The following is a 20127-nucleotide window of genomic DNA, read 5'->3' as shown; positions in this document are numbered from 1 at the left end:
AGGGGTGTTTTGTGCTGTAAGTCGTAAAGCTAAAGACGCTGATTGACCTTAAAACCTAATCTAGCCTATATCAGGTTAGTATGTTCGAATAGTATATTTTTATTTTTTAAATAAGTGTTAAGGTTTACCTATTTAATATGTGTACGTGATTTTAGCGTTATGTAGAGGTACATCCTATCTGGTGTTGTTGATATAGATAGTTTAATGGAAGCACACACCATGTTTAACAAAACCACACACACACACACACACACACAAAAAAAGTCTAGTGTGTCTCTGTAATCCATGGCAATTTTGTTAAAAAAAAATTTTGTCTTTAAAGAATTGTTTGTTGTCACGTTAGTGACAACCTGGCTTATAACATGGTCAACTTTGATAAATAATATATGCATACATTTTATTATTCCCCAAATGGATAACAGCTGGGGTTTAAGGCTGCATTAATTAAAAATAAACACCAAAATGTGATATAAAATGTCTTAAACCTTTTAAGTTTCTTTAAATCGCAAATAATGGATAACATGATTTAATCAGTATCTGTGTAATGAAGACTAAAATCTAAAAACCCCTTTACTTCTTGTCAATGAGGGGCTCAGACTTAATATCAAAGCTTTAGTAACAAACAGAGACATCATAGCCCCCCATGCAAACACACACTGTTTAAATCAGAGGCGTTCTAAAACTAGAAATGCTGACAGAATTGCATTTGTTGTATAATAAACACATAGAGGCTGGGATCCACAGTGGACACAAAACCAGAAAATGGGGTCAAAATGTCTTAAACATTAAAAAGTTTTGTTTTTAAAAACCATAGATATGTGAGTGCATGTGTTTATTGCGCTATGCAATAACATGCTTTAATCATTATCTTATGAGTATGGGATAATGATATGCCTAAAATAACTTTTATATAGCCATAGCTCTCAGTATTACATTTATTGTGTAATAAACACATATTCACAATTGGTTTTAAGGTGTCATAAGATTAAAACAGACCCAGAATATGAGATGAAAATGTCTTTAATCGTTTAAAAAGTTTCTTAATGGCCTATATGTGTACGCAACAGCGTATGTTCTATTGTGAACGCCGGAGCCCCGATCTTTAATGGCTTGAACAGAACCCTCTGCTTGAAAAGCTTCACAGATCTCGTGAAGCGAATCAGCTTTTATTTAGTTTAAAATAAATAGACTTATGTCTAAAGAATAAAAGACCCATGGAGGTTTTGGTACAATTTATTGCTTAAATATAAACGTACTGAATATTTCATTAAATAATTTTGTAATGTTACATACTTTTAGATCCTGCAGTGTCTCCCCTAAATTAGGCTCTGGTGCTCTACCTAATATCTAAAATAAACCTTATAGTTATTGTCAATGGGTGGGGTGAATTACCATTTATTTTACCAACACAGAGTTTTAGAAACAGTACGGACCGCTGAACACCACCGCTGTTCAGACACACTAGGGCCGCTGTGTGATAACGGATTGTGATAGAGAGAGAGAGAGACTGAAACTGATCGTCCAAAACAAAAAACTTCTTTCCACATCAATAAATATGTCGAACACTCGCAAGACAAGAAACACATACTGGAATAACATGTTCAAGAAACCTTTTATTTTGACAATGCGTACCGTGTTACATTTATCGTAAATACACATGTACACACGTGGATGTTAGATGACATTAATGAATTCAACCCAGAAGAGGGTGTGAAATGTCTTAAAACGTTTAAAAGGTTCTTAACACCATATATAAGAGCGCGTCAGCGTATGTTTTCTGACAACTTTGTTGTACGCATTCACATGTTTTAATCAGAGACTTGGTTAAAGAAAGTCCCAAATCTAAAATAAAACCCCTATTATACCGGAGCGGACAGAATTACATTTTATTGTGTAATAACCACATCTTCACAGTTGATTTTAAGGTGTCATTATTTTAAAACAAACTCCAGAAGATGAATTGAAAATGTCTTTAATCGTTTAAAAAAAAAAGTTTCTTAACGGTGGATATGAACACGCATCCGCGTATGTTCTCTATTGTAAACGCAGGAATGCAATCTAATGGCGTGAACAGAATATTGTGCATGAAAAGATTAAGATTTTATTTAGTTTAAAATAAATACCCTTTAGTCTAAAGAATATAGTATTGATGGGACCCCGGTGATTTTGGCATAGTTCATCGCTATACACATACTGAATATTTCATTAAATAATTTGTTACAATCAAATGCTTTATTTTTGTCAGAGTGACCATATTACACATTACCACAGTGTTTTTAAAAGACACTAGTTTACAATCAGCCCCCCTGTTGTGAACATTATCTCTTACACACCCCTGCCATAAGATCAGCATCAGAAACTTTGTGTCTGTTCAGAAAATAGACTAGTTCGATAGAAAATATCAGAATTAAGTTTAACCAGTACATCTAAGATATTTTATTCTTGCGTGATTTTAAAGAAGTCTCTTGACAAAACAAATGTATCAAGTTGTATTTATAAGATACACGCAGTCAATTCACCTAAAATCTAAAATAATACTTTATTTCTGTCAGAGCAAGCAATATAAGACTCTTTGTATAATATACACATATTCACACGTTTTAAGAAGCCTTTAATTAAAAATAAACCCCTAAAATGAGGTGAAGACGTCTTAAAAACATTTAAAAAGTTTATTAACGTCAGATATAAGTTCTCTGTCACCATCGGTGCATGTCTTAATCAGAGCCTTGGTTAAAGAATCCCCTAAATCTAAAATAAACCCCACTATTTTGCCATAGTGGACAGAATTACATTTATTAAGGTTATTTTAAAACGTCATATATGAACACTCACCCGGCGCTTTGTCAGGCACCGCCGGATCTTTAATACGCGTGAAACTATAGAGTAGGTTATGAAAAGATTCACGGAATTCCTGAACCGTTTAAAAATTTATTTAGTTTAGACTATCGTCTAAAGATTGTAGTAATGGCTCAGGTCATTGCTTAAACTATACCCGTATACGGAATATTTAATTAAATAACTTGTGATGTTACAAACAAAAGTTTTAATCATAGCATTGTTCATGATTTGTCTAAATCTAAAATAAACATTTACTTTTTGATACCGTAATGGTGATTTATTTTACCAACATTGAGTTTTAGAAATCTTTACTCGCTTACAACACGCACCCCTATGAAAGAATGCAGGGCTTGTGAGAAAGGAGGGGTTGATAGATAGAGAAACCGTCGGCAAATGTCGAAACACGAGCTGTCATTAAACATGACAGCATAGGCTTGACATAAAACACACTCAGAAAAAAAACAACCCGCTAAATGATATGTCATAAAACGATTACGAACTCGCTGTCTAAAGTTGACAGCTTGTACACCGGATGATTGATTGTCCCGCCCCCTGTCAAACACGAGCTGTCAGACAGCACCTGTCAGCGGGGTGGGGGAGGGGGTCATAAAAGTTTGACGAATGCTGGCCCCATACAACTACTGTCATTATGCACAATTGATCAAATTTTAAAGGAAGTTAAAAGAATTAACCTCCTTGAATAATTCTAGGCATAAGATACCCAAAAAGACTCTTACATGTCTTATAAATTAGCCATAGAGATTCCCTATGCTGGTCAGCAGCTAAAACAATCATATAGTTAGGTTTGATTTGTGTAATCAAAATACATTATTTTATTAAACTATGCTTATACAATGAGTTATATCCAGTGTTATCCAGTTAACATACTGTAATTATATAAGTGACATACATACTTTAATTCTTTACACGTTTCTAGTCCTCATTAAGTTTTCTTGACGTGGGCACCATTCTTACCTCTCTCTCGCTCGCTCGCTCTCTCTCTCCTCTACAATGTCAAATGATCCTGTGTGAGAGCGCGTTCTTACAGTTCTGAGTTTTTTCGCTTGAGTTGCATAACTTGCGCGAAGACGCGTTTAAAGGGGAAAGCGCGTGTTTTCGCGGCAATTGCGCTGCCCAATTCGCGTCATTTGCATCGCCCTGTGAGAACGCACCTGGTTGCGTCTTTGCATTGACTTTGTATGTAATCTGTTCGCGCAAATCGTTAAACTTGTGTTGGTGAGTATGCCCTATAATGAATGGAAACGCATTATTCACTTCACTTCAGTGCACACGCACCAGCGCAGCGAGTGCACACGCACCAGCGCAGCGAGTGCACGCGCACAAGCGCAGCTGGTACACTGGCAAGAGCAGAGCAAGACCTTCAGCCTATGTGCCGGGGCTTAGCCCCGGACGGCCCCGTTGAAAACCCGTGAGAAAGCCTGGGAAGAGCGGATAGCAACGAATATGTGATAGGGCCCGCCGACTGTCAATCAAATTCTTCCAGATCGGGCGGGCCCCTGATTGGTCCGGGCCCGTAAGCAACGCTTGCCCTGCTTACCGATAGTTACGCCCCTGCTTCCAGGCACTTGGAAAATGACATTGTTTTATGGACAGATTAACCAGATGAGTTATGGGTGTACTAAGAACATCTGCATATGTTTTAATAAATACAGAGTCACAATTAAGAACATCTTTGGCTCTAGAACTCTTGAGTTGGCTTAACATTTTCATTATATAAGATTCAGATACTTCAGATATATTAAAAACAATAAGATCATGATTTGGCAATATAATATCCTTACTTCTCACACCAAATTCCTGTGTTCAATTTTGAACTGAGTCTAAAAAAAAATTAAATACACTAACAATTTGATGTTTATCTTGAATTAAACTTCCATGAACCTGTAATTCTATACCTTTATCATTTTTATTATTTTTCTTCCGCACTTTATTGATATTCTCCCAGACTTCTCTACTATTACCCTTTGCATCATTTATAAGGTCAATAAAGAATTTTGCTTTCGCTTTTCTCAATTCCTTTTACAATTACATTTTTACTTAACTCACCCTTGATCTTATTAATTGTTACCATTAAGCATTCTGAGGCAGCTTCTAAATGATCTGTAGACAGTGTCTCATTCTAATCCAGTTTTTTAAATTCCTCTTCAAATTTGTTTTTATATCTCTTTGGTATAATATTTAGCACATTTTTCTTTTCTTGTTGATATAAAAACCTATGTTTTGTTATTTTTCTTACCACTAAAATAAGATTGTGATCTGATAGTCCTGTTAATAAATTTATTGACTTCGTTATTCTATTTGGTTTATTGCTAAATTTTAAATCAATTTGAGTTTCAGATGATTAAATGATTCTAGTAGGGCCCCTGATTAACTGTACTAGGTCAAGATGACTTACTATCTCCTGAAGCTTTTTTCTATTTGACTTCTCATTCCAATTAATATTAAAGTCTCCAACTAATTAACTCTCTATTTCAATCAAACCCCTTCAAAAGATTTCTCAGATGATCATAGAAAGTACTATTTGATGAAGGAGGTCTATATATGCCCACTACAGTAAATGTCATACATGGAGATAAAATAATTGTTACAGCAATATATTCTATATCCACTAAAGTATTAAATTCAATTTCCTTACATTTAAATGAGTCCTTCACATACATAAGCAGTCCACCACCTTTTCCAGATTGTCGATCCTTTCTGAAGACTTTATATCCCGGGACCAGATATGCAGTGTTTGGTGATGTTTCTGTTTGCCACGTTTCTGACAAACAAAGCAAATCAAAGTTGGAATATGTAAGTAACTGTTCCAGTTGTTCAGTTTTTGAGGCAACGCTTCTGATGTTTAGATTTCCCATAAGTAATCAATTGGTCTTTGAACGCGAATCCCATAAAAGTTTCTCATGATTTACTGTTTTAAACGGATGAAAATAATTTTTCTCATCATTTGCACGCAATTTGAAAGTTCCTTGTAGTCGGTCACTTCCAAAAGGCTGTACATTGTCTTTATTAAAATTACCTAGATGCAAGACAAAAATGTGCTGGTTTGGCCAGACAGCACTGTGACTGTGGCTATATAAATCACCAGGGTGGCCTACTTTCACATCGCATGGCACAGCTCACCATACGCCTTTTGCTGTGGAGTCACCAGAGACTCAGGTCTCTGTGGGCCACAAAAACCCCGTGCAACCTCAATCGTGCGGCCAACGTGCTCTCACGACAGGTCACGTCCCACTGAGAGTGGAGACTCCACCCGACGTAGTCTGGGGCATTTTGGAGATGTTCGGCAAAGCCAGGTCGACCTGTTTACTTCACCAGACAACCCTCATTGCCCGCTGTGATTTGCCCTGACCGAGGGTTCCCTCGGCATGGATGCCTTGGCTCATGCATGGCCACGTAATCTGAGGAAGTATGCCTTCCCCCCAGTGAGCCTCTTTGCTCAGGTACCAGACCTGGTACACGGAGCTCTCGCAACTAGCAACTGCCACTCCTTAGCCAACTCCCCTGAGACAGGACCTTTTTGGATGAGGACCCCTTACACCTTACTGGAAGTTTTGATTCAATGTAGCAGCAGAGTTGTGGCTTTTCACATAGGCACCTCATACTGTCGCCATCGACACAACGTTGAATGAACCACAGAAAGGGGACGTCTCGGTAAGGTATGTAACCACAGTTCCCTGAAGGAGGGAACGAGACGTTGTGTCCTTAATGCCACAACACTGCTCGTTCCACTGATGCGAGCCTCATCGAGCTCCACAGACACAAGCGTCTGAATGGTGCATGGCATCTCCTTTTATAAACGTAAGTATGGGCGGAGACTGATATGCAAATACCATTTGCACAATTTCATTGAAATTTCTTTGCCGTTTTACACACAAGTTAGACCAGATTGACTCTCAAGAACACACCCCATCAAGACAATGTCTCGTTCCTTCCATCAGGGAACCATGGTTACATACGTAACCGAGATGTTTTACATTTTTCCAACTGAACGCATGCATAACACATTTGCTAGAGGTCTAGTGCAATTTAGCCTGGGGTGGTGCTCTAATGATGATTGCTAGTTTTTTAGCCCTCTTAGAAAAGTTTAAATCACACACACACGCTACTCCACACATCCACCTGTACCCTTTATTAAAGAGAATCGTCTGTTTTTATTTACATTTAGTCATTTAGCAGATGCTTTTGTCTTTAAGAATTGGTTTAGTCATTGGTTTAGTCATTTTTTTCTTACACATAAAATGTACAGATTAAGATGGAAAATAGAAAAATATATTAACCCTCTGGGGTCTAATGGGTTTTTAGGGCCCTTGGGAAGTTTTGACATGGACTGACATTTGTGCTTTTTTCAGTTGCTTAAAAACATATTAATGGCAAAAGTCTCATAACACTGTGTTCATCACAAACTGGGCTACAATATCATATAATCAACATGTATGTACATGTTTGTATTTTTGAGAGAAAAATGTTTATGCGTGGTTTTTGAAAAAGCAAAATTTTTAAGTCACTGATATAACTCCACAAAACTCATTCTAAACATGTTTTCCCAAGACTTTCCAAACTGGATCTAGTAGTCTAGAGTTTTTTCTTCAAAATGATGTGAAAATCATATGGCCTACTCAATCACATAAAGCAAGATATTGATTTACAATTTCTAAGACACTTTTGCTTTTGAAAGGCTGTATGCATGGAGGCGGGAAAGCTCCTGAATAATCAGTGATTGACAGCTGAGAGACAAAAGAGTTGAATAATGAGCCACTAATGAGCCTTGTGTGGATGTTCAACAGGAATAACTTTCTCTGTAGTAAAACCATGATAAGGTTTACTTTTCAATATAATGTAAATACACACACACACACACACACACACACACACACACACACACACACACACACATTATATATATTTATATATATTTCTATTGAAATATTTTCTATTAATTTCACAAGTATAAGTTACCTTTTAAAAACCATAGTAGCTTAATCATGGTAAAGATACTGTTTGGCCATCTTAACATGAACACACTTCAACCCAGGGTTAGTGTTTGGTTGGCCAGCGAGAGGTTTACTTTTGTTCAGTAAAAAGCTCAAAAGAACAACTGCCTATTGTTGTCTGGACTCTTATTTGTGTATTTGTAATCATTATAGTAGAAACACAACAAGGGACACGCGTGGTAAATGTATCAATGTTTGTTTACAACCGCCGCCATTACCTCACATGTTGATCATGAAAGCAGTGAATGTGTGCACACGCGAGTGATCCTGTGTTTAATAAACTTGCTGTGCGGAGATATGCGCTTAGACGCAACTAAATAAGGATTGTACTGTTTGGAATCGCGCATTATATAAGAATACCAAAAAGCGCGTCGAGTTTCCTGACTCGCGTGTTTGTGTATGTGTGTTCCAATCGCGTGAACTGTTTGACGGAAGAACAAAGAAAACACTCGCGTCTGGAGATACTGACACACATACGCAAGGAAATAAGGATTTATGTCATGTTTGGTGCAATCGGATGGAACAACAAGGAATGGAGAGACTGGATTGTGGATTGCATATCCATTGACTGCAGGAGGCACGAGTCATGCATATGGATGTTTCTGCTCATTCACTTCAATGGCGCGGGGGTGTGGCGATCCGATCTCATTACAGATAATGAGGTAACTGGCGAAATACTGTACTTCTCCTCCTTCTCATACAGTTTACACCGAATGACAATATATGTTTTCAATTTCACTTATATCATTTAAAAGGAGACATTCCAAGCATTATGTAGACATTTATCTTTTGTTTCTACACCAAGTATTCGTTAAGTTACAGTTTATTTTTCTGACGCGTTTCTGAAAGGACTTCACTGAGGGAGAGAGAACAGAACGTGCATCATGTTTATATTCTTAATTTTGCGAAAAAGCACAACATTCTGTTTTTATTGGGAGTGGACAGAAAAAAACTAGACACTTTAACGTTTGAAATGATGTATAAATCATATCTGTATGTCAAAAATCAGCAGAGTAATTTAAGTCTCTTTGCGGAGTGATTGAAAAATAAAGAGTTTGCGGCGCCCGCGCCACCGTCGACCCCAGAGTGTTAAGCTCTGAATTAGTAAGTGAGGTGTTGGTGGAAGAGATTCTTAAAGACAGCTACAGAGTCCGGCAGATAGTGATTTTTTTCCATTTAAAGATGGCATCACAAGCTGTTGCTCAGTGACAGAGTGCAGGGATCGAGAGGGTATGTAAGTCTGTATAAGCAAGTAAAGATAAGAGGGTGCTGACACACTGGTGGTTTTAGAGGGCAGGAGCAGAGCTTTGAATTTGATGTGAGCAGCTATAGGAAGCCAGTGTAACTTGAAAAAGTGAGGAGTGACGTGTGCCGCCTTTGGCTCATTGAAGACCACTCTTGCAGGCTGGGAGTCCGGCAAGTAATGCATTGCAATAGTCCAATCTGAACAGGATATGGTAGCATGTTCATTTAGGAAAGGTCTAATTTTCCTAATATTGTAGAAGATGAATCTACAAGAGCGGGCGGTGCTGGCAACATGCTCCAAGAAGCTAACCTGATCCTTAATGACCCCGTCCAGGATTTTGGCTGTCCTGGAAGGCGTAATGGTTAAAGAACCTAGCTGAATGGAAAAGTTGTGCTGAATTTTAGGGTCAGATGATATAACAAGCAGCTCCATCATTGCAGGGTTCAGCAAAGGACAGTGTCAAAAGTGGCGGATAGTTTCAGTAGGATCAGTACAGATGATTTGGAAGTTGCCCTTGGCCAGCCTTAGGGCTTCAATGACTGAGAGTCTCGGTGGAGTGACCACTTTTGAAACCAGACTGGTTGCTTTCTAGAAGGTTTTTTTGTGTGAAGGAGGAGAGCTCATCAAGAAACACACACTCAAGAATCTTGGCAATGAAGGGAAGGAGAGATATGGGTCTGTAGTTTTTTAAGATTTCAGGCTTAAGTGTGGGTTTCTTCAGCAGCGGGGTTATCCGGGCCTCTTTAAAAACTGCAGGGAATGTACCAGTGGAAAGAGATGAGTTGATAATATGGGTGAGAGCAGGGATAACTAATGGAGAGATGGCCTGAAGGATATGAGCGGGTATGGGATCTAACAGGCAGGTAGTCAGATGGTTAAAGTCAAAGACGTTGGAACTTTCTGCTTCAGATAGGAGAGAGAAAGAGGGAAGCGAGCATGCATCAGGAGTTTGAGCATGTGCAAGAGGCGGTTTCGCAGAGAACTGACTGCTGATAGTGTTTGTTTTCTGCACAAAGAAAGCCATTAAGTCAGATGAAGGTGGGGGTGTGGACAGAGAAGAGCTGAGAAGGTCTTAAAGAGTGCACGAGAGTCGGCTGAGCTGTTGATTTTTGAGTGATAGTACTGAGCCTAAGCAGAGGAGACATCCGTGGAGAAAGAGGCAGGAAGAGACTGATAGAGACAGAGGTCAGCAGGATTTCTGCAGCCCTGAGTCTGGAGCCATGCTCATAGAGAAAATCAGAAAACCAAGGGGCGGATGATTTGGCCCTTCCTGGTCCAGATGTCAGAGATGAATTAACTGTCTAAGCAGAATGTAAGTGTGGAGCATAGAGAGAGTTGGTTGGAGGGGGAGCATGGAGGAGACCAAAGAATATAGCGGGAGGGAGAGTGCATTCATAGGTTGTGCCAAGATAGTGCAGTCATAGGTTTCGCCAGAACTTGACCAGTGGGGGATTGTGTGCAATGTCTGGGGGAGATAGTCTGGGTGAGATCCAGAGTGAGGAGGAAATGATCAGATGTGTGTAGCAGGGTGACCTGGGTGTGATGAGTGGAACAGCAGCGTGCGTAGATGAGATCTAAAAGATTACCAGAAGTGGGGGCTCGCTTGAGGTCAAATGACGCAGTCAGGGTGTTGAAATCGGCCTGTGTTTTTTCAGGGTGTATGTTGAGTACTACTCTAAGTACTACTAAAGGAGTACCATCCTCTGGGAAGATTCCCCCAAAGTTGTTGCCGATATTTATCTTCCTGAAGTGGTAAGGAACTTTTAAGTTTAAATCGACCAATCAGAGCTACACAGGGTAGAGTTTCTTTGTTCCCTTAACTGTTAATTTTGTATATTAATTGCCTCCTTCATGTTGGTAACACCTCTTGGATGTTAATGAGCACATTGTGCGTGTGTGTGTGTGTGTGTGTGTGTGTGTACCTGGTAATTATCACGTTGTGGGGACCAATTGTCCCCACAAAGATAGGAATACCAGTGTTTTTGTGACCTTGTGGGGACATTTTGATGTCCCCATGAGGAAACAAGCTTATAAATCAAACAGAATGATGTTTATTGAAAATGTGAAGTAGCAGAATGGTTTCTGTGATGGTTGGGGTTAGGGAATGGGGTAGGTTAGGGGAATAGAATATACAGTTTGTATGGTATAAAATGCATTACGTCTATGGAATGTCCCCACAAAACATGGAAACCAGAATGTGTGTGTGTGCGTGTGTGTGTGTGTGTGTGTGTGTGTGTGTGTGTGTGTGTGTGTGTGTGTGTGTGTGTGTGTGTGTGTGTAATCTTTTAATCCAAGTTATGGAAAGAAAGCAAATAATGATGCATGTAATGGCTTGGTAACATTCATCAGCAAAGAGGGAATTAAAAGGGAATCACATACATATTAAACATGGGTAAGGTTTAAGGTAAATGAGGCTATGATTAAACTCAATGTGTGAGCCACAGCAAATTCTAAATCAACATCTCTGCTTGTCATAGGTAATTGAAACCCAATTGTACATGAGAATACATGTTATATAAAAAGGTTTACAAGGGCCGAAAACATAAAGTAAACATGCATAAATGTATTTACAAGAACATACCAAAAAGAGTTTTTGGTATGGTTTCATCAAAGACACTCCTTAAGTCTCTGCTAGGCCAGCAGAGTTTCACACCTTATCTATACCTCACTATAGCCTCTTTGGTGTTGAAATCCAGAAACCAGCCAGGGAATGGGGTAACACATCATATAATATTCACTAGCTAGTGAATATTATATGATGTGTTACCCCATTCCCTCTGCAATCAAAGTATCAGATATGATCCAGTTACGGAAATTCAGTCAGACGTTACATAGGACAACAGTGCCCTTTTGGTGTCCCTGCTGAGTCATGCAGGTAGAGTGACTGGTCTTTACACTCTTTAATCTTTGCACGAGGACGGCTGGATGTGCCGTTTTGAGATACAGATGTTCTAGCATCATATGTAGTATTTTATTACAGAAGTCCGAATGAACAACATGCAAAAATAAACAGGACTTTTACCTTTGTGGGGATCACAAGTCGAATCCAGTCTGTTTCAGATGTGAGAATCATCCAATGATTTTTGGCCACAAATGTGTATAATCCGTGAAATATAGATATATAGTCTATTGTTTACATCAGATTTCGCATGAACTTCTGGTAATACAATATAATATACAATCTGAGGACTATTTACATCGTAACATGTAAGGGTATATCAGATTACACTCCGGTATTTACGTTCCGTTAAACACATGAACCCGCCTTCAAAGTTTGTATTTAAAATAGGGAGGTAGTAGAGTAGATAATCCAAAAACAGCACCGTCGAAAACGTGAAGTCCTTAAGAGATGTTACCAATCGCTCGCTCGTTCCTCCATCAGCCAATGACTTCATGGAAAATATTGATAGACAAAACATGTAGCCAATTATATAAAGAATCCAACGATCTCTGTGTAACTTCTGTGTGTTTGGACTCATGCTGCGCTGCAAGACGTCAAAGTACCGCGAGAGCGAGTCGAAATTAAACTAATTTTATTCAAGATTTCTTGAAGAGCTCTCGCGGTACTTTGACGTCATCCGACTGCGGCGCCCCGTAAAGTCAGTGACGCGCCTGACGTACGATGCGGCTGACTGTTATTTGTTCCGCCCCAGCTTCTTTTATCATACTAATTGGCTATATCACTCGGTCTCCTCTCCACTAATAAGCTGGTGTGTGGTGGGCGTTCTGGCGCAATATGGCTGCCGTCGCATCATCCAGGTGGATGCTGCACATTGGTGGTGGTTGAGGAGATTCCCCCATTCATATGTAAAGCGCTTTGAGCACTGGAAAAGCGCTATATAAATGTAACTAATTATTATTATTATTATTATTATAGTTCTTTTGTTTTGTGCGCCCAAGCTTCATTTACAGTCTGGGGAGACGCACACTATACGTTTGAAAAAAAAAAAACTTAATAAACATGTCTGAGGAACAGGGCAGCCGCGTCACTACAGTCACGTGACTTCACGCGGTTCAGAGCCGGAAGAGAAGACAATGCTGAATAAAGTCGTAATTCTTGCTATTTTTGGACCCAACTGTATTTTCGATGCTTCAACACCCACATCTGACCCTTTTGGGCAAACTATCCTTATTCAGTAGTCACGCTGTTCCCTTTGGGGGCGGAGGCGAAAACACAAGCTTATCCAGTATGTAAATATACACACAGACAGTGACGCCCCCCGCTGCACGCTCCGGAATCTCCGGAAAAACAAGCCTATTTTAACTGCAAATTGTACGCTTTTAAATATACATAAACTGCTATCTCAAACATGGAGAGGCTTCTTCGTGATCTCAACTAACAAATTCTGCAATAAATCGAAAATCACAAATTTTGGAAAAAACACTTTGTTTCTCATTTTCTCGAAACTTGTGCTGCCGACTTGTGTCCCTAGTTTCCGTGACGGATCACAAATGTTCAGTTTTGATGGACGGGCCGCATTGAAGACCTGGAAATAAATGCCCACTGCTAAGATTGGACAGCCTAATTCCCCGGCATTACATGTGGAGAATAGTATTGAAAACCTTAGATGTGGGAAAAATAGAAGCCGGAGACATATATGTTCAAGCCACAAAAGATTCTGGGTGCTAGAGATGATACACATAAATGTCAATGCGCATGGTGAAGTAGCAACAAAACTTCAAACCCGACATTACTAAATTACTAGGGGTGTAACGATTAACCGTGCAAATGCGCGTTTTCTCAATGAATGAATTTGAATGAATTACGGTGAAATCCCGGCACATCCGAACACCAGGGGGCGCTCTCATGCAGAAACTCCCTTTGTGCCACAGAAGAAGTAGCACTGCAAACACTATCCCAGGAAATGTCTACAGGAATATTTATATTGCTGTTCTTCAAATTGTTTCAGGTATTTTCATGATAATAAGGAATATTTTGAATGATTTTTATTTAACGAGTGTTGCTTTTTTAAATGCACGTTATAAACAACTCCGACTCGTTATGATTTTAGATTGATAAGGACTTTCTACTGACCAAATGCCGTAGTACACGCACCAGTTGTGCATGAAACAAAGAATCGCTGCCTTGCGATACAGAATCGATTTCAGACAGGCATTTTTAATGGGGACCGCGATTGAATCGTTACATCCCTATAAATTACCATAAACAACATAGTAAGCCGGCATCATAATCAAATCGCAGCTGGTAAAGTCCTTATCATTAATTTTGTATATTTACATTATTTCTAATGTGCTTGAGGTTGCTCATATGAACACATAAAGTTACATAACACAGTTATATGAAAAAAAGCTTTGTTTGTTTAGTGTTGGACCTTTCAAACACATCTTGCCTAAATTACTGTAAACAACACAGTAAACGGGTATCAGAATTAATGGAATTGTTTCTAAGCACATTATAAATGTCAGAAATTTATTGTTGAAACATGTTACTAAAACTGAACTGTGTAGTGCTAAAAAATTGTGAAGTTACACCCTTATTCATTTTCCACATTTTCAGGATTATTTGTGCGGGCCACCGAACATGACCCCGTCCCTTAACAATCGGTTTAGCATTATTTGAAAGTTAAAAGAGATTGTAATGCAAATAGCCGAGGTTTCAGCACTGACAGCGAAAACCACAAGTGTTTAAGAGCAGGGATTTCCTAGATATTGATAACTTGCCGGTTTTTAAATTATTCAAAATTGTTGGGTGGTTAATAACACATTTTTCTGTGGTGTGACAAACTGAGAATTCATTTCCCCTCCTTAGACCTGAGCTTTGGTACAATTTTGTGTACATCAGGTTCCAATTACACAGAATGAAGTATTATGGTGCAAACAACAAAAAATGTGATGTCCACGTGGACACACCAGGTCTTAGGCACTCAGGCTCGAAGCATTTAATTTTTTTTACACAGATTTACATTGGGAAAATTGTGGGGCACTGATCATTACATACAGAGGCCAAACAACAGTGGCCTTAATTTCCATAGGTATATTTATCTAACTTTCTGACCTAAAATAGCCTTTAAACTTGGAATATATTTGTTGAATAATGTTACCAGTTAACAATTAAGATTTGATTTAGTTTAGAGCTATGTTTTCAAGTGGAATAATATTATGTTGTGGCACGGCCTCACTGCTGGTTAAAGGTAAAGTGTGCAATTTTTATTGTGTGACTTTGTTACACTTTCAAAACATTGCTGTTTTTGTTTGAGCTTCTCTATATATCACATCTAAATGAAACAAATTTAGTGTAAATTCCGTGCAGGACTATCCCTTTATCTGACCAATGATACTTAATATTTTGGCAAATTAGTTTAGTGACACTATTTAAAGGTCCGTTATTTCTATTTTTTTGAAGCTTTGATTGTGTTTACAGTGCGCAATATAAAGTGTTCATGTTTCATGTCTAGAAAAACACTGTATTTTTCGCACAATTGACTTATCTCTACTTAGTTCTAATTGTGTAGCTTGTTTAGTGTGTTGTGATTCGATAGCAACTTAGCTTGCTGTTAGCTTAGCTGCCGACTGACGTATTCCTGTGGAGGGTAGTCATAAACTGTTCTACTGACGTCATTAAAGCAGGAAGTAGAGGGCTATAGTCCAAACCGGCTCTTCACTGTAGGCTTTGAAATGCAAATTCTGTTAAAGAAAATATATCGCCTGGCAGTGAACTTTGAGCTTTATTATTTTACAATTATTATTTACTGTATTTTCCGGACTATAAGTCGCACTTTTTTTCATAGTTTGGCTGGTCCTGTGACTTATAGTCAGGTGCGACTTATATGTCAAAATTAATTCATACTGACTTACATGAACCAAAAGAAAACATTACCGTCTACAGCCACGAGAGGGCGCTATATGTTGCTCCTGTAGCCTACCCCTGAAAAAACGGTTAACTGAAACATTAACTTAAAGACAACAGAGAAAGACTTAACAAACAAAATGCCCCCAAAAAGAATAATAATTTTCTAAATAAATGCGACTTATAGTCCAGTGCGACTTATATATGTTTTTTTCCTCTTCATGACGCATTTTTTGACTGATGCGACTTATACTCCGGAGCGACTTATAGTCCGGAAAATACGGTATGCTATTATAGCAACATTACAAACTAACTTGGGTTTAAAAATGGGATCAAGAAGAATGTGACCTATAACAAGAGTCTTTTTTCAATTAGTTTCAACCTGTATAGGTTCTTGTATGCCTTCAGGATTGTTGATTTCTTATGTTTTTTCTTTCTCTCCCTTGAACATTAATACATCATAAATGAAAACTGCAAATCATCACACTTGCACACACACACACACACACACAATAACACACACGCACGCACGCACGCACGCACACACACACACACACACACACACACAAGGAGCGTCTCTTGATGAGTCTGTTGCCCAGGAATGTTGCAATGGAGATGAAGGAAGATTTCCTTAAGCCCCCGGAGAGGATCTTTCACAAGATTTATATCCAACGACATGATAATGTCAGGTAAAACTCTCTTTCAGCTAATGTTTTTGTTTACTATATTTCTAAAAAAAATTCTGGATTGGCTGCTGCAAGGTACTGCCACCATCTTGTTCTCTTAAGCGCAACATTAATGTGAAACATTATTTTTAGTAGGAGAGTAACAAAGTGATTTTCGCCGAGCCCTGGTAACATTTGCATCCCAAACTATGACAGCATCTTAAGCACACAAACCCTTGACAGAGCTGACAAATATCGTGTCATTTATCACGATAGTAGTTATATGGGACCGGCATTCGTCAAACTTTTATGACCCCCTCCCCCACCCGGTGACAGTTGCTGTCTGACAGGTCGTTTTTATGACCCCTTTGACAGGGGGCGGGACCATCAATCAAAATCTGAACAAGTTGTCAACTTTAGACAGAAAGTATTTAATGGTTTTATTACCGGTCATTTAGAGTGATTGTTTTTCCTGAGTGTGTTTTATGTCAAGCGTATGCTGTCATGTTTAATGACGGCTCGTGTTTGTGACATTTGCTGTTTATTGACATTTGATGTCAGCTCTCAACCATCCTCCCTCCTTTGCTCGCCCGTGCGCTTCTCAATACTGCGTGTCACACCGCGGGTGTGTTGTTGAATCTAAAGTTTTGCAAAAGCATAAGTTTATTTAAAGGCAATCACGAATCATATATATATATATATATTAGATGTACCTGGCTACGCTTAAAGCCGATGTTTTCTATCGAGCTATAGTTTCTGATCAGACACAAAGTCTGAACTAAATTAAATTTTAAACGGTTCATGAAGCCCGGGGATCTTTTCATGACCTGGTCTATAGTTTCACGCGTATTAAAGATCCGGCGGTGTCTGACAAAGCGCCGGGTGAACGGTCATATCTGCCATTTTAAAATAAAGTTAATAAATGTAATTCTGTCCACTATGGCAAAATAGGAATTTATTTTAGATTTAGGGGAATCTTCAACCAAGTCTCTGATTAAGACATGTGTATACGTGAACCGATGGTGACAGAAAACTTATATCTGACGTAATAAACTTTTAAATGTTTTTTAAGATGTCTTCACCTCATTTTAGGGTTTTATTTTTAATTAAAGGCTTCTTAAAACATGTGTGAATATGTGTATATTATACAATATTGTCTGCTCTGACAAAAATAAATTATTATGTAGATTTTAGGTCAATTGCCTGCGTGTATCTTATAAATACAACTTGATAATACGTTTGTATTGGCAAGAGACTTCTTTAAAGTCACGCAAGAATAAAATATTTTAGTTGTAACTGGTTAACCTTAAATGTACTATTATCTATTTAACTATAAGCTATATTATACTGAACAGCCTCAAAGTTTCTGATGCTGAACTTATGACCGTATGTGATAGATATTTCACAGCAGGGTCGGTTTGTAATCTATGTAGAGTCTTTTAAAACTGTAATGGTAAAATGTAATATGGACACTCTGTCAAAAATAAAGCATTTGTTTGTAACAAATTATTTAATGAAATATTCAGCAGTGGTATAGCGACGAACAGTGCCAAAACCACCGGGGACACCAATAACACATTCTTTAGACTAAAGGCTATTTATTTTAAACTAAATAAAAGTTTAATCTTTTCAGACATAGTATTCTGAACACACCATTAGATCGCGCTCCGGCGTTTACAATAGAGAACATACGCGGATGAGTGTTCATATCCACAGTTAAGAAACTTTTAAACGATTAAAAACACTTTCATATCATTTTCTGAGTTTGTTTTAAATTAATGACATCTTAAAATCAACTGTGAATATGTGTTTATTACACAATAAAATGTAATTCTGTCCGCACCGGTATAATAGGGGTTTTATTTTAGATTTGGGACTTTCTTTAACCAAAGTCTCTGATTAAAACATGTGAATGCGTGTACCAACGTTGCCAGAAAACGTACGCTGATGCGCTCATATATCTGGCGTTAAGAGCCTTTTAAACGTTTTAAGACATTTCACACCCTATTCTGAGTTTAATTCATTAATGTCATCTAATATCCAAGTGTGTACATGTCTATTTACGATAAATGTAACACGGTACACATTTGTCAAAATAAAAGGGTTCTTGAACATGTTATTCCAGTGGGTGTTTCTTGTTTTGCGAGTGTTCGACATATTTATTGATGTGGAAAAAGTTTGTTGTTTGGACGAACAGTTTCAGTCTCTCTCTCTCTCTCTCTCTCTCTCTCTCTCTCTCTCTCTCTCTATCACCAGTCCGCTATCAACCAGCAGACAACCCCCAGATGTTTGGACAGAGGGAGTGTTGGTAAAATAAAAGAAACTCAGCCCCCATTGTCAAAAAGTAAAAGGCTTATTTTAGATTTCAGGCTTCATTACTCAGATACAGATTAAAGCATGTTATTTCTTATTCGTAATTTAAAGAAACTTAGAAGTTTTAAGACATTTCATCACACATCCTATGATGACTTAAACCCTTGTGTTAGCCCTTAGAGGACAACAAAACGGGTGCAAATATTATTTATCAAAGTTTGATGTTGTTATAAAACAGGTTGTCACATACGTGACAACAATCATTTCTTTAAAGACAAAACATTTAACAAATTTGACATTTTGTTAAACATGCTTGTGTGCGTCCATAAACACAACAACAGTTAGGACATGGTTCTACATAATATTAAAATCACGGGCTTACGTTAAATAGGTAAACCTTAATTTTTACTAAATAAAATAAAAATAAACTATTTGAACATATTATCTGATATTAGGTTAGGTTTAAGATGAATCAGTGTCTATAGCTTTACGAATTACATCGTAAAACCCCCGGCGGATATGGTGTGTGCGTGTGTGTGTGTGTGTGTGTGTGTGTGTGTGTGTGTGTGTGTGTGTGTGTGTGTGTGTGGGGTGTGGGTGTGTGTGTGTGTGTGTAATGGATGTTATCAGGTGGTGCGGACCAAACGACCAACGCTGCGGGGGTTGTGAAGCGAAGAATGCGTTCTGTATAGATGAGAAGTTTTTCCTTCAAAGACATAACCCCGGATTAACACATCACAGAACAATTTGAACAACCGTGTCGGATTCGTACACACCAGAGGTCTGTTTTATGTTTTGCAGAAACTGTGGAAACTTTTGATGCTGCCAAGGTGTCCGAATTCGCAAACAAACTATCAAACGCAACGCAGCGGACACGAGCCTTTTGTTGCTGAGAAGGCGATTGAACTCAGAAACAAACAAGCAAGCAAAGTTGTCTACGAAACTACGGATTCTTGAAAAAGATGGCACAAAGATCATTCGAACGACTACGCAATGGCCAGAAGGGGTATGTGTACGGGACCGACCTTTTTAAAGATATGCTTAAAAAGAACTACAAGCGCGAGATGTCCAATCTACTATGTACTGTGATATACAAAGATGCCAATGTGTGCATGCCTCCAAACTATTGCGAAGCTAACGCAGGTCGTGTAATCAGACTCAAGGAAAAAACAGATGGTGTGAAAAGTATAGATGGCTCTCTCAATAACATGGTACAGACGGTTGTACAGGCCCAAGAGGAACCCC

At 38.5% G+C, this 20127-nt stretch overlaps 1 protein-coding gene across 1 annotated transcript in view; it reads left to right on the top strand.

Moving 5' to 3' along the window:
- Window positions 1-20127, top strand: part of adcy1b (adenylate cyclase 1b) — a 550524-nt gene that overhangs the window by 79101 nt on the left and 451296 nt on the right. Inside the window, exon 3 of the mRNA XM_065272926.2 lies at window positions 16475-16593. Coding sequence (XP_065128998.1) covers window positions 16475-16593 — 119 coding nt within the window. The remainder of the gene's footprint in view (window positions 1-16474; window positions 16594-20127) is intronic.

This window comes from Paramisgurnus dabryanus, chromosome 6 (genome assembly GCF_030506205.2).
Source record: "Paramisgurnus dabryanus chromosome 6, PD_genome_1.1, whole genome shotgun sequence".
Lineage (NCBI taxonomy): Eukaryota > Metazoa > Chordata > Actinopteri > Cypriniformes > Cobitidae > Paramisgurnus > Paramisgurnus dabryanus.
The sequence above is the reverse complement of the archived record's forward strand: the minus strand, read 5'-3'. Positions and strand labels throughout refer to the sequence as shown.